Below are 19,194 nucleotides of genomic sequence, written 5' to 3'. Positions count from 1 at the left end.
CATATATATACGGTATTTAAAAACAAATCTGTGTTATTACTTATTAGTAAAAACATAGTCATTGTATTGTTTTTGCTCTAATTTTTAATTGTTGCTGCTTATTGTAAAAGGTAACAAAGGCTACACTATTTTCTGCCCTCCAGGAATGTTGGATTTTAGATTGCCAAATATGTAAACAGTCTTTTAAATTATAGATTTAAAAGAAATCTTGAGGTGGTTTAGTGATATTCTTCACATGAATTTACAGTAAAACCAAAGCACATTAAAGGCCTACTGAAATGAAATTTTCTTATTTAAACGGGGATAGCAGATCCATTCTATGTGTCATACTTGATCATTTCGCAATATTGCCATATTTTTGCTGAAAGGATTTAGTAGAGAACATCGACGATAAAGTTCGCAACTTTTGGGTGACAGATTGTGGAGGACCGGATGAGGTAGAGGGCAGACGTGTGAGAGGAGGGCTCCGACCAAACTTTTCATTTACTCTTTAAAAGTCTAACTACTTCACGGTATTCTTTCCTGGCTGACGCACCCTTTTTTGTGCGAGATAGTGTGGCTATTGCGACGTGATGAGCAGCTCGAAGACAAAATCGGCAACAGCAATAACTCGAGCAGCGAGCGTCTCGGCTAAACTAGCTAACATGGCGGCCGCAGCAGCAGCTTCAGGGTCGGAAGACAAGAGAGCCGAATTCGAGGGTCAATCTGACCCAGTCACCAAGAACGACATCGAGGCTCTCCTCAATAAACAGCGCGATAGCTTCAAGGCTGATATGGCTTTTTTGATTCAACAGTCGACTGAGTCCCTGAAGCAGTCAGTCGATTTATTAGGACAACAGGTGACGTCATTTAACAGCCGGCTGACTAGAACCGAAGTTACAGTGGGTGAAAACTTTGAAAAACTCACCGAGATGGAAGCCGCTGTGAAGTCTCTGCAGTCCCAAACTACGGTGCTCCTGGAACGAGTGGACGACCTAGAAAACCGGTCTCGCCGCTCTAATTTGAGGATTATCAACATCCCAGAGGGAAGCGAGAAGGAGCAAGATCCGACCAAATTTGCGTCTGACTTGCTAATGGCGATAGCGGGTCCTGATGTCTTCAGCAGCCCACCGGAGATAGAGAGAGCTCACCGCTCCCTCGGTCCCAGACCATTGGATGCTGGCGCCGGAAAACCGCGGACTTTCATTGTTAAATTCCTCCGTTTCCAGGAGAAAGAAAAAGTCCTCAGATGGGCCAGACAACATAAATTGGATTACCGCGGCACCGAGCTGAGAGTTTACCCGGACATCAGCCCTACTTTGGCCAAGAAACGAGCTGCTTTCAACCCCGTCAAAAATGCGCTCTACCTGAAAGGAATTAAATTTCGCTTGCTGCACCCCGCCCGTCTCCAGGTATCCTTCAGAAATGAAAACTTGTACTTTGAGTCTCCACAAAAAGCCCAGGACTTTTACGACGAACGCATCGCTCCCACAGGTTAGTGGAAGATGACTTTGTATGGAAGACGTTTCAGGCCAAAATTACGTTGATGAGGACATTAACGGGTGCGTCAGAAAAACAATGGACATTGTTTATTTAGGCTTGCAGGCAACTAATCATCCTGTTGTGCAACTTATTTGAGGTATGGTTATATTTGTTGGTCAATTTCTGCAATGCAACTTTTTTTTTTGTCTTATTTATTTATTTATTTAATTTTTTTTTTTTTTTTTTTTTTTTTGCTTATTCCTATTTAAGTGTCATCTACTGTACATTATAGACACATTAGCAGATACAGGAGCCCTATCTGCTCGGTGATATTAGTTCACAGATTAATGTCATACGGAAGTAATAGAGTTTATGGAGTCCCGCTGCTAGTTCTAGTTCTTAGGACAAGCTTAGGGTGGTTTAGGAGTGTATATTTGTTCTTTGTTGCTATGGGTTTTTTTGGGGGGGTTTTGTGTGTTAGGTCCTACAAATTTGTCTTTTCTTTTAGTCCTATCTGTATGTTAATACCACTTCCTTCTACAAGGCATTGTGTCATCTCACCATATTTTTTATAAATGTGATTATGGCTAATACAAACAAAAAAGGGTTATCTTGCTTGAGATTTGTTTCTTGGAACATTAAAGGGATCAATGGCCCAGTTAAAAGAGGTAGAGTATTTTCCCATTTAAAACACCTTAAAACTGAAATTGCTTTCCTACAAGAGACTCATCTGACCACTAAGGATCACCATAGATTAAAGGCCTCATGGGTTGGACAATCTTTTCACTCAAATTTTAGCAGTAAAGCAAGGGGCACAGCTATTTTAATACACAAAAGAATCCAGTTTAGCCCAACAAATGTCATAACTGACCATCAAGGTCGTTTTGTAATAGTCTCGGGTTCTCTTAATAATATGTCTGTTGTCCTTGCCAACCTTTATGCACCCAATTGGGATGATGAAGCATTTATTAGGAAAGTGTTTTCACTTTTGCCAGACCTCAGTTCTCATCGTTTAATATTGGGGGGGGACCTGAACTGTGCAATAGACCCGTTGCTAGACAAATCTAGTCCAAGGCAGGGCCCCCCATTAAAAATGGCCAAAACAATTTCAAATCTCATGGGTCAAATAGGAGGTGTGGACCCGTGGCGCTTTCTTTACCCAGATAAAAAACAATTTTCTTTTTATTCTCAGGTCCATAAAACTTTTTCAAGGATTGACTACTTTTTCATAGATGATAATCTCCTTCCGGCTGTCGATAATGTAGAATATTCAACAATAGTGATATCTGACCATGCTCCATTGTCACTTGATCTTTCGTTTACACTCTTTAAAAAAACGCAGACTCCATGGAGGTTTAATTGCACACTACTCAATGATGACGGATTCTGCAAAACAATTTCCAAAGTGATAGATGATTTTCTTGTCACCAACAACTCTACTCCCATATCCCCGTCTTTACTTTGGGAGACATTAAAGGTGGTAGTCCGGGGAGAGATTATTTCTTATTCAGCAAGACAAAACAAATTGAGAAGACAAAAACAGGAGCAGCTCATGGAAAGTATAACAGAATTGGACAGACAACTATCAGTATCTCCATACCCTGATCTGGTTAAAGATAGACAAAATCTGCAAATGAACTATAATTTATTGTCAACACAAGAAACTGAAAAATTACTCTTACGATCGCGTGGCTTCCTGTACGAGCACGGTGAGAAGGCAGGGCACCATCTATCACGCCAAATTAAAAGCCAGTCAGCATCTCGGCAAATTCGACAAATCAGAACCCTCACAGATGAACTTACAGTCATTCCTTCAGTCATTAATGACACCTTCAAATCATTCTACTCTGAACTATATACTTCACAATGCGCTGCTGATAAAACAATCATGTTGCGTTTCCTGGATAACTTGAAATTTCCATCCATAACTACTACTCAAGAGAGCGCTTTGGATCAACCTTTAGTAATTCGGGAGATTGTAAATTCAATTAAACTAATGCAGAGCGGCAAGGCCCCTGGCCCAGATGGCTATCCTATAGAGTTTTATAAAAAATTCTCAGATAAACTGACTCCTCTCCTTTTAAATATGTACAATGACTCTCTGGACTGGGGTACCTTGCCTCAAACTCTCACAGAAGCGTCAATAACTTTATTACTAAAACCGGGCAAAGTTGATTCTGACTGTAGTTCTTACCGTCCCATCTCTCTCTTAAACGCTGATTATAAGATTTTAGCTAAAGCACTGGCCCTTCGCCTTGAATCAATTTTACCAAACATCATATCACCTGACCAAACTGGATTTATGAAAAACCGGCACTCTTTTTCCAACATTCGTAGCCTTCTTAACATTATTTTTTCTCCAGCATCCGAGGAGACGCCAGAAGTGGTGGTCTCTTTGGATGCAGAGAAAGCTTTCGACAGGGTGGAGTGGGGATATTTATTGGAGGTCTTAAAGAGGTTTAACATTGGGTCTAAATATATATCTTGGATAGCACTTCTATACTCTTCTCCTAGGGCTGCCGTAAGCACAAATGGGATGTTATCCCAATTTTTCACACTTGGCAGAGGTACACGGCAGGGGTGCCCTCTAAGCCCATTGTTATTTGTTACTGCAATCGAACCCTTGTCCATTGCTCTTAAATCGGCCGGTATCAGTAAAGGAATCCATAGATGCGGTCTAGAACACACACATTCTCTATACGCGGATGATTTACTATTGTTTATATCTGATCCAATCTCTACCATTCCAAAGATTATTGATTTGCTAAACAATTTTGGATCATTCTCTGGCTATAAATTGAATTTCGCTAAGAGTGAATGCTTCCCTGTGAATAATTTGGCCCTTGAGATCCCTGATGGATATTTCCCATTTAAGATGTCTAGGAACAGCTTCAAGTACTTAGGTGTACATATTTGTCGCAATCTACCAGCTCTCTACAAGGACAATTTTCCACCTCTAATCGACAAACTTAAATTAGATTTGGATAGGTGGAAAGATTTACACATAACTATTGCTGGCAGGGTAAACTGCGTCAAAATGAATGTGCTTCCTCGATTTTTGTATCTGTTTCAATGTTTGCCTATCTTTTTACCCAATTCCTTTTTTTGCATAATAAACAAACTAATTTCATCCTTTATATGGAAAGGCAAGACTCCCAGGATTAGAAGAGAGTTCCTGCAAAGGCATAGGTCCGTAGGTGGTTTATCACTCCCTAATCTAAAATACTACTATTGGGCAGCTAACATACACAAAGTGACTCTCTGGATCCAAGAACCTGAATTAATCTGGTGTAAATCTGAAGCTAGTTCCTGTTCTACCTCTCTCTTGGATCTACTTACATCAAAATTACCTTATCGACCATCCCAATTTACTTGTAGTCCAATCGTCATTTCTACCCTTAGAATCTGGTCTCAATTTAGAAATACTTTCGGCCTGCAGGGCTTATCCAACCACAGCCCCATTCATAATAACCACCTCTTCCTCCCTCCTAGCACAGATGTAGCGTTTTCTCTATGGAAGCAGTCAAACCTTAGCAGGCTAAAGGACTTATATATTGGTGATGTCTTCGCTAGTTTCAGTGAACTGTGTATAAAATTTGACCTACCAAAATCTCACCTATTTCGATACTTTCAGGTTCGTAATTTCGTTAAATTAAATAGTCTCTTTTTCCCTAATACTCCACCTAATTCGCTAATTGACTCAATTTTAGATATTCCCACAAATCAGAAAGGCCTAATCTCCAAAATCTACATCTTAATATCCCAGTTTAGTAAAACGTCTCTTGATAAAATCAGAGGGAATTGGGAAAAAGAGCTTGGCAGATCTTTAGATGATGGAGATTGGGATTCTGCCTTAACCCGAATTAACAACAGTACATCCTGTTCAAGGCTTAATTTAATACAATTTAAGGTTGTCCACCGTATTTATTTTACTAATTCCAAACTCTCCAAAATATACCCCAATATTTCGGATACTTGTAACAGATGTCACATGTCACCTGCAAACATGACGCACATGTTTTGGTCTTGTCCCCATTTGCTGGACTATTGGACAACTATTTTCAAACACCTTGCTAAGGCATTGGATTTAAACCTGACACCATGTGCAGAAATGGCTATTTTTGGGACGGTATCAGATCCCCAAATAAGGAGAAAATTTAAGGATAGTATCGCCTTTGCATCCTTATTAGCACGTAGGAGAATTTTGCTGGAGTGGAAGTCACCATTTTGCCCCGAAGCCTCCTTATGGCTTAAAGACCTTATGATTTATTTAGATCTGGAGAAAATAAAGTTTAATCTTAGGGGGGCACCTGGGAAGTTTTATTCTGTTTGGGGTGGTGTGGTTGACTACATAGCTAAATTAAAGACGCTATAGGACACATGAAAAGTTCACCTTTCACAAACCAGCTTCCTTTTTTTTATTTTTTTTTTACATTTATTCTGGGTGTATATTTATTATCTGCCTATGTTGAGAAGAAAGTGATGTACTAATTATTTTCCATTTGTGACTGTACCTTTAACTTATGTAGGACCTGGGGGGTGGGGGTGGGGGGGGGGGGTTGTGTGTGTATGGGGTGTGTGTTGGGTTGCTGTTCGTGGGTGGGGGGAAAAAAAGGAAAATGTGATTACTGTTCTATTGTATAGTGTAATACCTGTCAAATTCAATAAAAACATTTATTAAAAAAAAAAGTTCGCAACTTTTGGTCGCTGATAAAAAAAAAGCCTTGCCTGTACCGGAAGTAGCGTGACGTCACAGGTTGTAGAGCTCCTCACATCTGCACATTGTTTACAATCATGGATGCCAGCAGCGTGAGCGATTCGGACCGAGAAAGCGACGATTACCCCATTAATTTAAGCGAGGATGAAAGATTTGTGGATGAGGAAAGTGAGAGTGAAGGACTAAAGGGCAGTGGAAGCGATTCAGATAGGGAAGATGCTGTGAGAGGCGGGTGGGACCTGATATTCAGCTGGGAATGACTAAAACAGTAAATAAACACACGACATGTATATACTCTATTAGCCACAATACAACCAGGCTTATATTTAATATGCCACAAATTAATCCGCATAACAAACACCTCCCCCCTCCCGTCCATATAACCCACCAATACAAATCAAACACCCGCACAACACACTCAATCCCACAGCCCAAAGTACCGTTCACCTCCGTAAAGTTCATACAGCACATATATTTCCCCAAAGTTACGTACGTGACATGCACACAGCGGCACGCACGTACGGGCAAGCGATCAAATGTTTGGAAGCCAAAGCTGTACTCACGGTAGCGCGTCTGCTATCCAACTCAAAGTCCTCCTGGTTGTGTTGCTGCAGCCAGCCGCTAATACACCGATCCCACCTACAGCTTTCTTCTTTGATGTCTTCATTGTTCATTAAACAAATTGCAAAAGATTCACCAACACAGATGTCCAGAATATTGTGGAATTTTGCGATGAAAACAGACGACTTAATAGCTGGCCACAATGCTGTCCCAAAATGTCCTCTACAATCCGTGATGTCACGCGCAAACGTCATCATACCGAGACGTTTCCAGCAGAATATTTTGCGGGAAATTTAAAATTGCACTTTACTAATCTAACCCGGCCGTATTGGCATGTGTTGCAATGTTAAGATTTCATCATTGATATATATAAACTATCAGACTGCGTGGTCGGTAGTAGTGGGTTTCAGTCATACTTGCCAACCCTCCCGTTTTTAGCGGGAGAATCCCGTTATTCAGCGCCTCTCCAGACAACCTCCCGGCAGAGATTTTCTCCCGACAAACTCCCGGTATTCAGCCGGAGCTGGAGGCCACGCCCCCTCCAGCTCAATGCGGACCTGAGACTGAGTGGGGACAGCCTATTCTCACGTCCGCTTTCCCATAATATAAATACGCTTGCAAGTTCCAAAACGAATGGAAACAAGAATTTCAGTTCATCCAGGACAGTTCGAAGGGGAAGGTGTATGTTGCCTGTAAATATGCAGAACAGACTTCTCCATTGAACACGGTGGCCGAAATGATTTCTCAGTCATGAACAGAGAAGTTAAACAGGACAATACTGCCATCTAATGGATAGATAATTCAAGTATTTCTTTTATGTAAATAAAATAAATATATATATATATATATATAGCTAGAATTCACTGAAAGTCAAGTATTTCATACATATATACATATATATATATATATATATATATATATATATATATATATATATATATATATATATGAAATATATATGAAATACTCGAGTTGGTGAATTCTAGCGGTAAATAACCACGCCCCTAACCACGCCCCCCAACACCCCCCACCTCCCGATATTGGAGGTCTCAAGGTTGGCAAGTATGGTTTCAGTAGGCCTTTAAGTCCGGCTGGAAATCGGGAGAGGCACTGAAATTCGGGAGTCTCCCGGATAATTCGGGAGGGTTGGCAAGTATGCCATTAGGGATGGTCAAACATGTATTTGTTTTTTACTGCGGCAAATGTGTCCGTCATTTGTTTTTATTAATTATTAATTAATTTCTTGTTTTCTCCCTTCTGGTGTGACAGTGGTAAAAAAAAAAAAAAAAGGAACACAGACCACCCTTCTGTAAGTGCCCTTGATTAAGTACAGGTGGCGTTACGCAATTTAACTTGAGTGAGGAAAATAATGTTCCCCGATATTGATCATTTTCAACAGAATTACACATATAACAAGGGTTTGGTCAAATCTGGTGACATCTTACCTGACTTATCTCCGCACCTCACCTGGAAGGAAGCAAGATTGTCACCGTGGGCAACAAAGAGTCCCACTGGGGAAACTCCCCAACAATGGCCGCGCAGCTCCCCGTCCACGAACACGCGTATCCTTCACCAGGTGTCCACAAATTACAGTTACTTTTAAAAGTTTGGCGTTTGGAAGCTGCTCGGAACAATCTGGAAAACGAGCTTCGAATTGTGACCAAGAAGGTAATAATAAGCACGGCGTATGTAGCCAGCACTCAACAGCTGGTCCCGCCGACATAATATGGCTGTTAAAACCGTCACGTCATGAGTCTTTTATCCATGCTATGTTGTTCATTCTTACTGGCGACTCTCAATTATTGGAGAAACGTTCATGTAGTTCTGAACAGGGCGCCATTATGATTCGTGTGATTGTCATTTTCATCAGGAAGTACACTCATTGGTTACAACAAATATATATATTACCGTCACCTGAGTTCAATACGTTATCTGTTTCAATCCAATCCATTTTATTTCTACAACACATTTTACAAAGTACTGTTCCAAGTAAAAAAAAGTTCCAAGTTAAATGTATTTTTTTATTTTTAATTATTTTTATTAAATCTGTCCTTTCTAATCCATATATCTACCGCTTGTTACTCTCAGGGGCTCCTAGATACTCAGGCAAATCATATACAGGTAAAAGCCAGTAAATTAGAATATTTTGAAAAACTTGATTTATTTCAGTAATTCCATTCAAAAGGTGTAACTTGTACATTATATTTATTCATTGCACACAGACTGATGCATTCAAATGTTTATTTTATTTAATTTTGATGATTTGAAGTGGCAACAAATGAAAATCCAAAATTCCGTGTGTCACAAAATTAGAATATTACTTAAGGCTAATACAAAAAAGGGATTTTTAGAAATGTTGGCCAACTGAAAAGTATGAAAATGAAAAATATGAGCATGTACAATACTCAATACTTGGTTGGAGCTCCTTTTGCCTCAATTACTGCGTTAATGCGGCGTGGCATGGAGTCGATGAGTTTCTGGCACTGCTCAGGTGTTATGAGAGCCCAGGTTGCTCTGATAGTGGCCTTCAACTCTTCTGCGTTTTTGGGTCTGGCATTCTGCATCTTCCTTTTCACAATACCCCACAGATTTTCTATGGGGCTAAGGTCAGGGGAGTTGGCGGGCCAATTTAGAACAGAAATACCATGGTCCGTAAACCAGGCATGGGTAGATTTTGCGCTGTGTGCAGGCGCCAAGTCCTGTTGGAACTTGAAATCTCCATCTCCATAGAGCAGGTCAGCAGCAGGAAGCATGAAGTTCTCTAAAACTTGCTGGTAGACGGCTGCGTTGACCCTGGATCTCAGGAAACAGAGTGGACCGACACCAGCAGATGACATGGCACCCCAAACCATCACTGATGGTGGAAACGAAAGCAAATTTTGCATTTCCTTTGGAAATCGAGGTCCCAGAGTCTGGAGGAAGACAGGAGAGGCACAGGATCCATGTTGCCTGAAGTCTAGTGTAAAGTTTCCACCATCAGTGATGGTTTGGGGTGCCATGTCATCTGCTGGTGTCGGTCCACTCTGTTTCCTGAGATCCAGGGTCAACGCAGCCGTCTACCAGCAAGTTTTAGAGGACTTCATGCTTCCTGCTGCTGACCTGCTCTATGGAGATGGAGATTTCAAGTTCCAACAGGACTTGGCGCCTGCACACAGCGCAAAATCTACCCGTGCCTGGTTTACGGACCATGGTATTTCTGTTCTAAATTGGGCCGCCAACTCCCCTGACCTTAGCCCCATAGAAAATCTGTGGGGTATTGTGAAAAGGAAGATGCAGAATGCCAGACCCAAAAATGCAGAAGAGTTGAAGGCCACTATCAGAGCAACCTGGGCTCTCATAACACCTGAGCAGTGCCAGAAACTCATCGACTCCATGCCACGCCGCATTAACGCAGTAATTGAGGCAAAAGGAGCTCCAACCAAGTATTGAGTATTGTACATGCTCATATTTTTCATTTTCATACTTTTCAGTTGGTCAACATTTCTAAAAATCCCTTTTTTGTATTAGCCTTAAGTAATATTCTAATTTTGTGACACACGGAATTTTGGATTTTCATTTGTTGCCACTTCAAATCATCAAAATTAAATGAAATAAACATTTGAATGCATCAGTCTGTGTGCAATGAATAAATATAATGTACAAGTTACACCTTTTGAATGCAATTACTGAAATAAATCAAGTTTTTCAAAATATTCTAATTTACTGGCTTTTACCTGTATATCCTCTGTGTTTTAATTTTTTTATTTATATATATTGTTTTAATTGGTTTTACCCTTTAAAATCGTTTTTAATCATATTTATTTTATATTGGTTTTATATTTATGTATTTTGTTTTTATTCAGTCATTGGTGGAGCTAATGATAGTATTTGGCGCTTGTTTTTAATATTTTTGTGCATCACTTTAGAAACATTATTGTTGTTTAAATGTGCTATATAAATAAAGTGGATTGGATTTGATATTGTATATGATTAGTGTGATTGTCATTTTCATCAGGAAGTACTCATTGGTTACAACAAATATATATATTACCGTCACCTGGGTTCAATACAATATGTTTCAATCCAATCCACTTTATTTCTACAGCACATTTTACAAAGTACTGTTCCAACTAAAAAAAAGTTCCAAGTTAAGCATGTTTTTTTAAAAAAATTAATTAATAATTTTTTATTAAATCTGTCCTTTGTAATCCATATATCTACCGCTTGTTACTCTCGGGGTCACCTAGATACTCAGGCAAATCACATATATTATGTGTTTTTAAATTTTTATTTCAATTTATTGTTTTAATCATATTTATTTTTATATTGTTTTCATATTGGTTTTATATTTATTTTGTTTTTATTCAGTCATTGGTGGAGCTAAAGATAGTATTTGACTCTTGTTTTTAATATTTTTGTGCAGCACTTCAGAAAAATGTTTGTTGTTTAAATGTGCTATATAAATAAAGTGGATTGGATATTGTATATGATTAGTGTGATTGTCATTTTCATCAGGCTTTACACTCAGGGGTTACAACAAATATACATATTACCATCACCTGCACAATAATATTGCATAAAAGACAAACGCTGAATCAGTTCAATACGTTATCTGTTTCAATCCAATCCACTTTATTTCCACTGCACATTTGACAAAGTACTGTAAAACACACAGACGATCAAGAACAGAAAAAAACTATTGAATAAAATAAATACAAGATCACACAACTAAATACCCAAAATTATATAAATATGTTTTTAAGTTATTTGTGGTAAAGACCAGCACTGCCTCACACTGAAATGTTTGTATGTTATTTTGTACTACTGTACTTTTGAAGTCACTACAATATCAGAAACAGCTGTGTTCGATGCATTGATTATTCCAGGGGTCCCCAAACTACGGGCCGCGGGCCAGGCACGGCCTACCAGCATCCAAAATCCGGTCCGCGGGAAGTCCCTGGTTAATTATTATTTTTTTGTTTTATTTTTTTAAATTATCTTATTAAATCTGTCCTAACTACTCAGGCAAATCATATTGTCTAAAAATGCATTTTCCCATCGATAACGTAACATCGGCAAGTACGAGCTCTTTCAGTCAATTAGTGCTCGAGGAATATATATATATATATATATATATGTATGTATGTATGTATGTATGTATGTATGTATGTATGTATGTGTATGTATGTATATATATGTATGTATGTATGTATGTATATATATATGTATGTATGTATGTATGTATGTATGTGTATATATATATATATATATATATATGTATGTGTGTGTATATATATATATATATATATATATATATATATATATATATATATATATATATATATATATATATATACATATATATATATATATATATATACATATGTATATATATATATATATATATATATATGTGTATATATGTATATATATATATATATATATATATATATATATATATATATATATATATATATATATATATATACATATATACACATATATATATATATATATATATATATATATATATATATATATATATATATATATGTCTTAATTAGATTATCCAAAAAATAGTGCTCGATACCGTGGTAGAGCGTAATATGTATGTGTGGGAAAAAAATCACAAGACTATTTCATCTCTACAGGCCTGTTTCATGAGGGGTTTTTTTCCCACACATACATATATATATATATATATATATATATATATATATATATATACACACACACACACAGCCCGGCCAAATTTATTTTAACCCAATGCGGCCCCTGAGTCAAAAAGTTTGGGGACCCCTGGATTATTCAATACGTTTTTGAATGATTACCTATGAACAGTCATGGTAAAACTAAACATTACTATATTTATAAATGTCGAATGTTGTGCAAAAGATTTTGCAACAATTTGTGTGCCCGGTGAGTTAGGATAGAATAATTCAAATTGTTTAACAATCTCTATGCCGCTTGGCCACATTAGTGTCACAGCGAGCTAGAGCCTATATCCCAGTGGATTTCGAAGAGAGACTGCATACACCCTGGATTGGTCAACAATCTATCACAGGGTGTATATTAACAAACAATCATTCACACTCACATTAACGTTTAAGAACAAAAGTAAGGTAACAGCTGTTTTTTGGATATGTTGTAGGAAGCTGGAGTATCGGCAAAAAAACTAAACCCACATAAGCCATGGAGAACATTCCAACTCCACACAGATGTTCCAAAAGCAATTTAAACCCTTTTAGTTATGGTTATGATTTAAATTTATTTTAAAAAATGCAGTGCAGTTGCAAAACTTGTTTCCAGTTTCTCGTTACGTGTCTGAAAAAGAGCAGAGTTGATTCTACACCTTTTCTGTTTCATACTATATTCTTACACATTTGTTTGTTCACTTATTGTACTCAACGTGTTACACAAACAAATTAAATAATCAATTTAGATCTCATGAATAAATAGTTGTTTAAGTTGTGATTCAAATAATGGGATGAATATTATTGTCTAATTTTTCAATAAGGTTCAAGATATTTATCAGGATGTTTTTTATTTGTACTTTGTAAATACTTCAATTGGATTATATTAGTACGTTGTTTGACTTATTTGCGTAATTCATCCCATAATTTAATTACCACATACTGATATACTAAATGTCTTTAGTGTTCTACGTGTATACAACCGTTTAATATACATATTTTCCATAAGTTTATATTTCTCCTCTTTTTTGAGAAAATGTGTTGTTTCTTGTGTTGCAGGTTGTAGTTTGCTTTGTGCATAATTTTAGCTGTTTACAATTGCACCAAATCAGTGAATTTAAATATTTTAATTATTCAATAAATAAAGGGTTAGAATTAGGGCATGGCGGTATACCAGTAATACGAGTTATTACTGGTATACTATACTGGTATAGAAAGATAATTATTTTTGAGACAGTACCGCCATCTTTTGATACTCAAGTCGTTTACCTGCACTTCACTGAATTTTTTCACCATGACATACAGAGCACTGGGCAGAAATCCCATAGCGTCAACAACCGCCACAGGCCTTCGCGATGCTTTGTTTTAATTGCGTGAACAGCATTTGCATTTTCACATATAAGATTCTTACAGTCGGATTCCCCTGTAGTATGGAGGGATTTTTCGTCCAAAACATATTTTGCTTTATTCATTATTTGATGTATTTCTTGCCATTTTTTGTTGATTTACATTGTATTTATTACTATACCTAAAGTTTTAGGTGACATTGTCTAAACTTTCATTTGTACATTTTATTTAACTTCTCTTTCCTAAAGGCATATGAAGATGTTGGGGATTTGTTCATGTCATCTTTTTCAACAAGTGTCTTCAATGATCTTTCAAAGACATTGGATGAAAGATGTCAAGCGATAGACAAGCTCTCAGCTTTTTTTAAGGACCCAACGCAGGGTAAGTTAAAAAGGGAACGTCTTGACACTAATTCACATTCAACTTGTATCTGGACACTTATCTTTCTGTTGCCTTTTATTTATAGAGCCACGCGTTTGCCTGCTGCCTTTTCAAAAAAATGGAGTGCGGACAAACCATGGTCTACCACTGGGCTTAGAAGGGATCCTGTACACGACTGTGCGCAGGTTTGGACCGCTAATGCAGAACTCAATTAGGGCCACATCCATATCCAAAGCAGTCCAGGCAATGAGAGCCACACAAACCCTTCAAGAGTTGACAGAGTCACGTGTCGCCCAGCCCCCAGCCCAGGTGGAGAAAATCTCAGAACAAAACAGCTCTGTTAAGACTATAAACGTGTCATTTGTCTGTAAGGATGCGGAACAACAAGCAGAAGTTAATTTAGAGGATAAATGCCAACCACCAGCTGAGTTTGATCCTCCTGCCTTATGTGAGAGCTCTGAGGTAATCACAGAGACGGTGCCGTCATTCAATTGGGGGCAGGAGGCTTTTGTGCATGTGCAACACAAAAAACAAACATTCGGCCAGCTGCTGCACTTCCTCAGAGCATACTCTAAAACTGTAGGGATGCTGGAGGTCTCTGTCATGGAACAGGTCTCTTCACAGCTTGCACTGCCCACAATCGAAACACAATGTTCTCCTATCAGGCAGATGTTGCATGATCGAATCATCACCACCACTCCAAAAACATTGCATGCCGATTCAGTTGACCAAGCTCCAGTTTTCAGGGTCAAGCGGGTGGAGTCGGACGGCTCGCTCACATATGCTTGTATGATTGCAACGGAGACTGAATTGTGGGATTTTGGAGACATCACCACAGAGAAGGCACATGGGAAAGCCAATAACAGCTCCTCTGACAACAAAGACTGCCAAAGAACAAAGTGTGAGGAAGATAAGGCCTGCAATATGAAAACCCAGACAACCCCATATGCAAATTTTGATAATGACAATGGTTCCTCAAGAGGGCCCCAAAGCAACGCTTTAACCATCCCAGAGTTCCAAGTGCGAAGGTTTGAGGAACCTGAGGTTGTCGTGTCCCATATTGAGAGTCCAAGCAACTTCTATATTCAGCATGCCGACTCCATCACCAAATTGCAGGCTCTTGTTCCTAAGTAAGTTGTTCAGCGCTTTTTCATTCAAATCTAATCACCCATCTGCTTTTCACAGCCCTTACTGATTCCCCGATCACATTTACAGAACCTAAAGAGGCATTTATCCTTATTCTTCATTACTGTTCTTTGTAGAGGTTTCTTCCCTTTTTTATTTTTACATGTTTCTGGTTGCTATTATATTTGTTATTCCTCCTGTTAAAGCAGCTGTGAAGCCAGTAGTTCATTTGGTGAGCAAAACTGCATTCCAGACATCAGAGCCCATGTAATAGCCTGGTTGCCTAAGCAAGAACAATGGTGCCGGGCTCAGGTGACAAAGATATGTGGAATTAGTGAAGGTGGGTCCATGTATTTACTTTTGTGACCTCTAGGTGGTGGCAGCACCTAACTTGTCTCTGCCCTTTTGGTGGAGACTCATTCATGCCTCCTTTTTCTCCTGCCCCAAGATGAGGTCACTGATGGAGCCAAGAGTTGGACCTCTATCAAAGTGGAGGTGAAGAGGTTGGATCACGGCGACACTGCCTGTGTGTCACTGTGTAACATCAAGGACATGAGTCCAGAAATGGCTCGCTTACCACTGCAGTCGATGCAAGTTTCACTGGCAAATGTGAGTTTTAGCTCCCTCTTAATGATTTTTACTACAATTTTGCCTTCTTAATGTTCCACATGCATGAAAGGTCATCTAAAGCGTCAAGACTGTTCCGAGACCACATGTGTAAACTGCTCCGAATGTTGTTAATTCTCCGAGCAGTTCTGTCAACGGTGCAGAGACGTAAAAAGCGGTCTGCAATCACTTTTTGCGACCCACGGCGTCTCAGATGAAAGAAAATTCAATGATCCTCAATCTGGTCTGCTTTCTGTCCACATGTTGGAGGCGGAGGCTCGGCAGCCAGAACTGCTCACAAAATGACACATTCGACATCATTTAGTGATTATGATCCAGCCCTCTTCACGCACTAGATCTTTGGGTCTGTGCTTTTTTTTTTTTTTACAAGGCTAAGCAAATAAAATAAAATGAAAACCGGGTTCCACTGCCTCATCCAGGTGGCAGCATGCACTTAATGATTTTGGCAAATAAAATCATGCATGTGATATTAATTTACATTTGATTCATGTCCTCAAAATATAATGCTTAGTGATAGAAAATACTGATGTGTTGCACACCTAATTTCTCCAATGCTGTCAACAAATATATATTTTTTAATGTTATTATGTCTGTTTCCACACCTGAGGTGAGTCCTATAAATGAGACGGACTGGTCTAACGAAGCAGTGTACTGGTTCAAAGACATGGTGCACAATCGGACCTTCTACGCCAGACTTTTCACACAAGGGCCAGGCGTGACAGTTGAGCTCTTCTTGGAAAAAGGGAAGCTTGGAGCTATGAGGTACTCGAGTTTGCATGTCACCAGTATAAATTCATTATGTTGGCAAAGTATAATTTTATTGTTGCTATGAACTTTTTCACAGAGATTAGTTTGGCACATCAATGGAGAACTGCACTTTTTGGGGGAAATTTTGCCTACTGTTCACAATAATTATTAAAGACATGAAGACGGATGTATTTTTTTTGTAATGCATTTTAACTTGTAAATAAAAGTACGCTTAAAATAGAGCCAATGGGAGGTCCTGTTCTCCGCCCATAAAGCCCTCGAAAAAAGATCCAAAAAGCGGCAACAATACTCAACTTACATATCGTGAATTGAATATTAACCAAGTATTAGTGATATTGTTATTATAAGCGCTAACACAGACTAACTATTTTTAGTGGCGCATAGTCACAGAGAGCTAACAAGCATATTGCTGCTATGTTGACATCCTCAGCTTGTGAGCAGCTTTCAAGCCTCAGAGCTTGTGAAAGTTAATTCTAGATCATAAATAAAGTTTCTCACTTTGATAGTAAAATGATGTGGACATAAACTAACAGGTTGGTAAACTTTGACAGCCAATTTAGACCCGGAGATGGCGAGAGACACGCAAATGAAGCTGGTTTGCACCCACGTTTTTACCCTTTGCAAGGACTATAGACATTCTTCATCTAAACAGGAATATAAAAACATATTTTTAGTCAGCCTCCTAATGACAGCAGACATTGCACAGTAAGTGATGTTTTATTATGTTTGCTGTCTGCCATGAAGTCTGCAGTGAGTAGTAATCAGTGATGTTGTCGAAGAAAAAAGCGAGCGGCGTGATGCGTTTTTGAAATATTGTGTTGCCATATGCTTAAAATGATCAAAATACGTAAATATTAAATGTTATTATGAATGTGCCGGTTACTACATTAAATATATAATTACAGTGTGTATATAAAACCTTGATGAAAGTGTTTGGATGTTTTTTAGAGCGCTTTATAGGCAGAATACAGCGACTCTCATAGGCTCCATTGTAAGCAGACGTTTGATTGCAATTATTTACTAGTTAGAATGCAAAAAAAAAATGTTTGTGTTTTTTGTCTTGCATAAAAATGGTAAATGATAAGCAAAATTCCAAAAGAGTGCAGTTCCCCTTTAACACAGTAAATAGGAGGACAGACTTAATGATAGGATCTAGACACAAAAAGTACACAAACTCTAGAGAAGTGACATATGTACCAAAGAAAAAAATATTAAATGTTAGGATAAGGACCTGGATAAAGTAAATCAGGGATTCTCAAACTGTGGTACGGGTACCAATAGTGGTACGCGGGCTTCATTTAGTGGTATTTTCCAATTTTTAAACACAATGTTACTGTTCAAACTATGTATTATGTTACAGTAGCCAAAAATATTAAATATACTTGTTAAATAAAACATCTGCCTTCTTTTGAATTAATACTAAAGCCTTCTATGCTACTGCAAAGTTATGTGGGCTAGGTCTGTATTGCTAAAACAATTAAAACAAATGGTGGTCAAATTTTGCACAGGACTGTATTTAATATTGTGCTAGTGATATTTTGTTGACTATGTTGTGTAATTAACAATGCATTGCAGGAGAGGTCCCCCGGTGTCTTTGCGACTGGCCCAGAATGGACATGCCAAACACAGCAAACTGAAAAACAGCGGTACAGCCAGAAAAAGTAAGGCGCTCATGTGACTGTCATTGTAGCTGTTCATTTCCCATCTTCTCCCAGTGTCATGTGAAATCTCTGTTCACTACTCTAAAGGGTGTCATTTTCTTTTCAGTCAGTGCTAAGGTCAAACTGAAACACAAACAAGACGCAGAATGGGAGAAGTACCTCATCTCGTGCTACGCTCGGAGGATAACCTAGGTCAAGAGGAGAGGAAAGTGTCAAGTTTTGTCTGGTATCTCATACTAAGTGTGATGTTCTAAAATAGTGAAAAATGTTAACCATTAATGTATGAGGGCCTGTATTTTCTTGTATTACAACATATTATACGTAATATAAATGTTGACTTTTTGCAATGGATGTTATGAAAACTTGCAACATAAGTCTACAATGCGTTGCGGCAATGTACCGTATTGTTCGGACTATAAGTCGCAGTTTTTTTCATAGTTTGGCGAGTGCGACTTATACTCAGGACCGACTTATGTGTGAAATTATTAACACATTACCGTAAAATATCAAATAATATTATTTAGCTCATTCACGTAAGAGACTAGACGTATAAGATTTCATGGGATTTAGCGATTAGGAGTGACAGATTGTTTGGTAAACGTATAGCATGTTCTATATGTTATAGTTATTTGAATGACTCTTACCATAATATGTTACGTTAACATACCAGGCACGTTCTCAGTTGGTTATTTATGCGTCATATAACGTACACTTATTCAGCCTGTTGTTTACTATTCTTTATTTATTTTAAATTGCCTTTCAAATGTCTATTCTTGGTGTTGGGTTTCATCAAATACATTTCCCCAAAAAATGCGATTTATACTCCAGTGCGACTTATTTATGTGTTTTTCCTTCTTTATTATGCATTTTCGGC

The 19,194-nt window shown here is 38.2% G+C and overlaps 1 protein-coding gene across 3 annotated transcripts; it reads left to right on the top strand.

The window, feature by feature from the left end:
• The first annotated feature begins 7,877 nt into the window (after positions 1-7,877).
• LOC133649036 (uncharacterized) lies at positions 7,878-18,837 on the top strand. 3 transcript variants are annotated; one of them, XM_062045723.1, is made up of 9 exons: positions 7,878-8,048; positions 8,139-8,407; positions 14,007-14,139; positions 14,225-15,269; positions 15,471-15,604; positions 15,713-15,873; positions 16,499-16,653; positions 18,235-18,320; positions 18,427-18,837. In XM_062045723.1, exons 2-9 carry the CDS (start codon positions 8,270-8,272, stop codon positions 18,510-18,512), a joined length of 1,938 nt encoding a protein of 645 aa, XP_061901707.1. In that variant the 5' UTR covers positions 7,878-8,048; positions 8,139-8,269; the 3' UTR covers positions 18,513-18,837. The 3 variants fall into 3 exon arrangements, with proteins under 3 accessions (XP_061901707.1, XP_061901706.1, XP_061901708.1); XM_062045722.1 differs by lacking the exon at positions 7,878-8,048 and having other exon boundaries at positions 8,084-8,407; XM_062045724.1 differs by lacking the exon at positions 7,878-8,048 and having other exon boundaries at positions 8,084-8,407; positions 15,474-15,604; positions 18,427-18,836.
• Positions 18,838-19,194: the final 357 nt, after the last annotated feature.

Source organism: Entelurus aequoreus, linkage group LG04 (assembly GCF_033978785.1).
Source record: "Entelurus aequoreus isolate RoL-2023_Sb linkage group LG04, RoL_Eaeq_v1.1, whole genome shotgun sequence".
NCBI lineage: Eukaryota > Metazoa > Chordata > Actinopteri > Syngnathiformes > Syngnathidae > Entelurus > Entelurus aequoreus.
The sequence above is the reverse complement of the archived record's forward strand: the minus strand, read 5'-3'. Positions and strand labels throughout refer to the sequence as shown.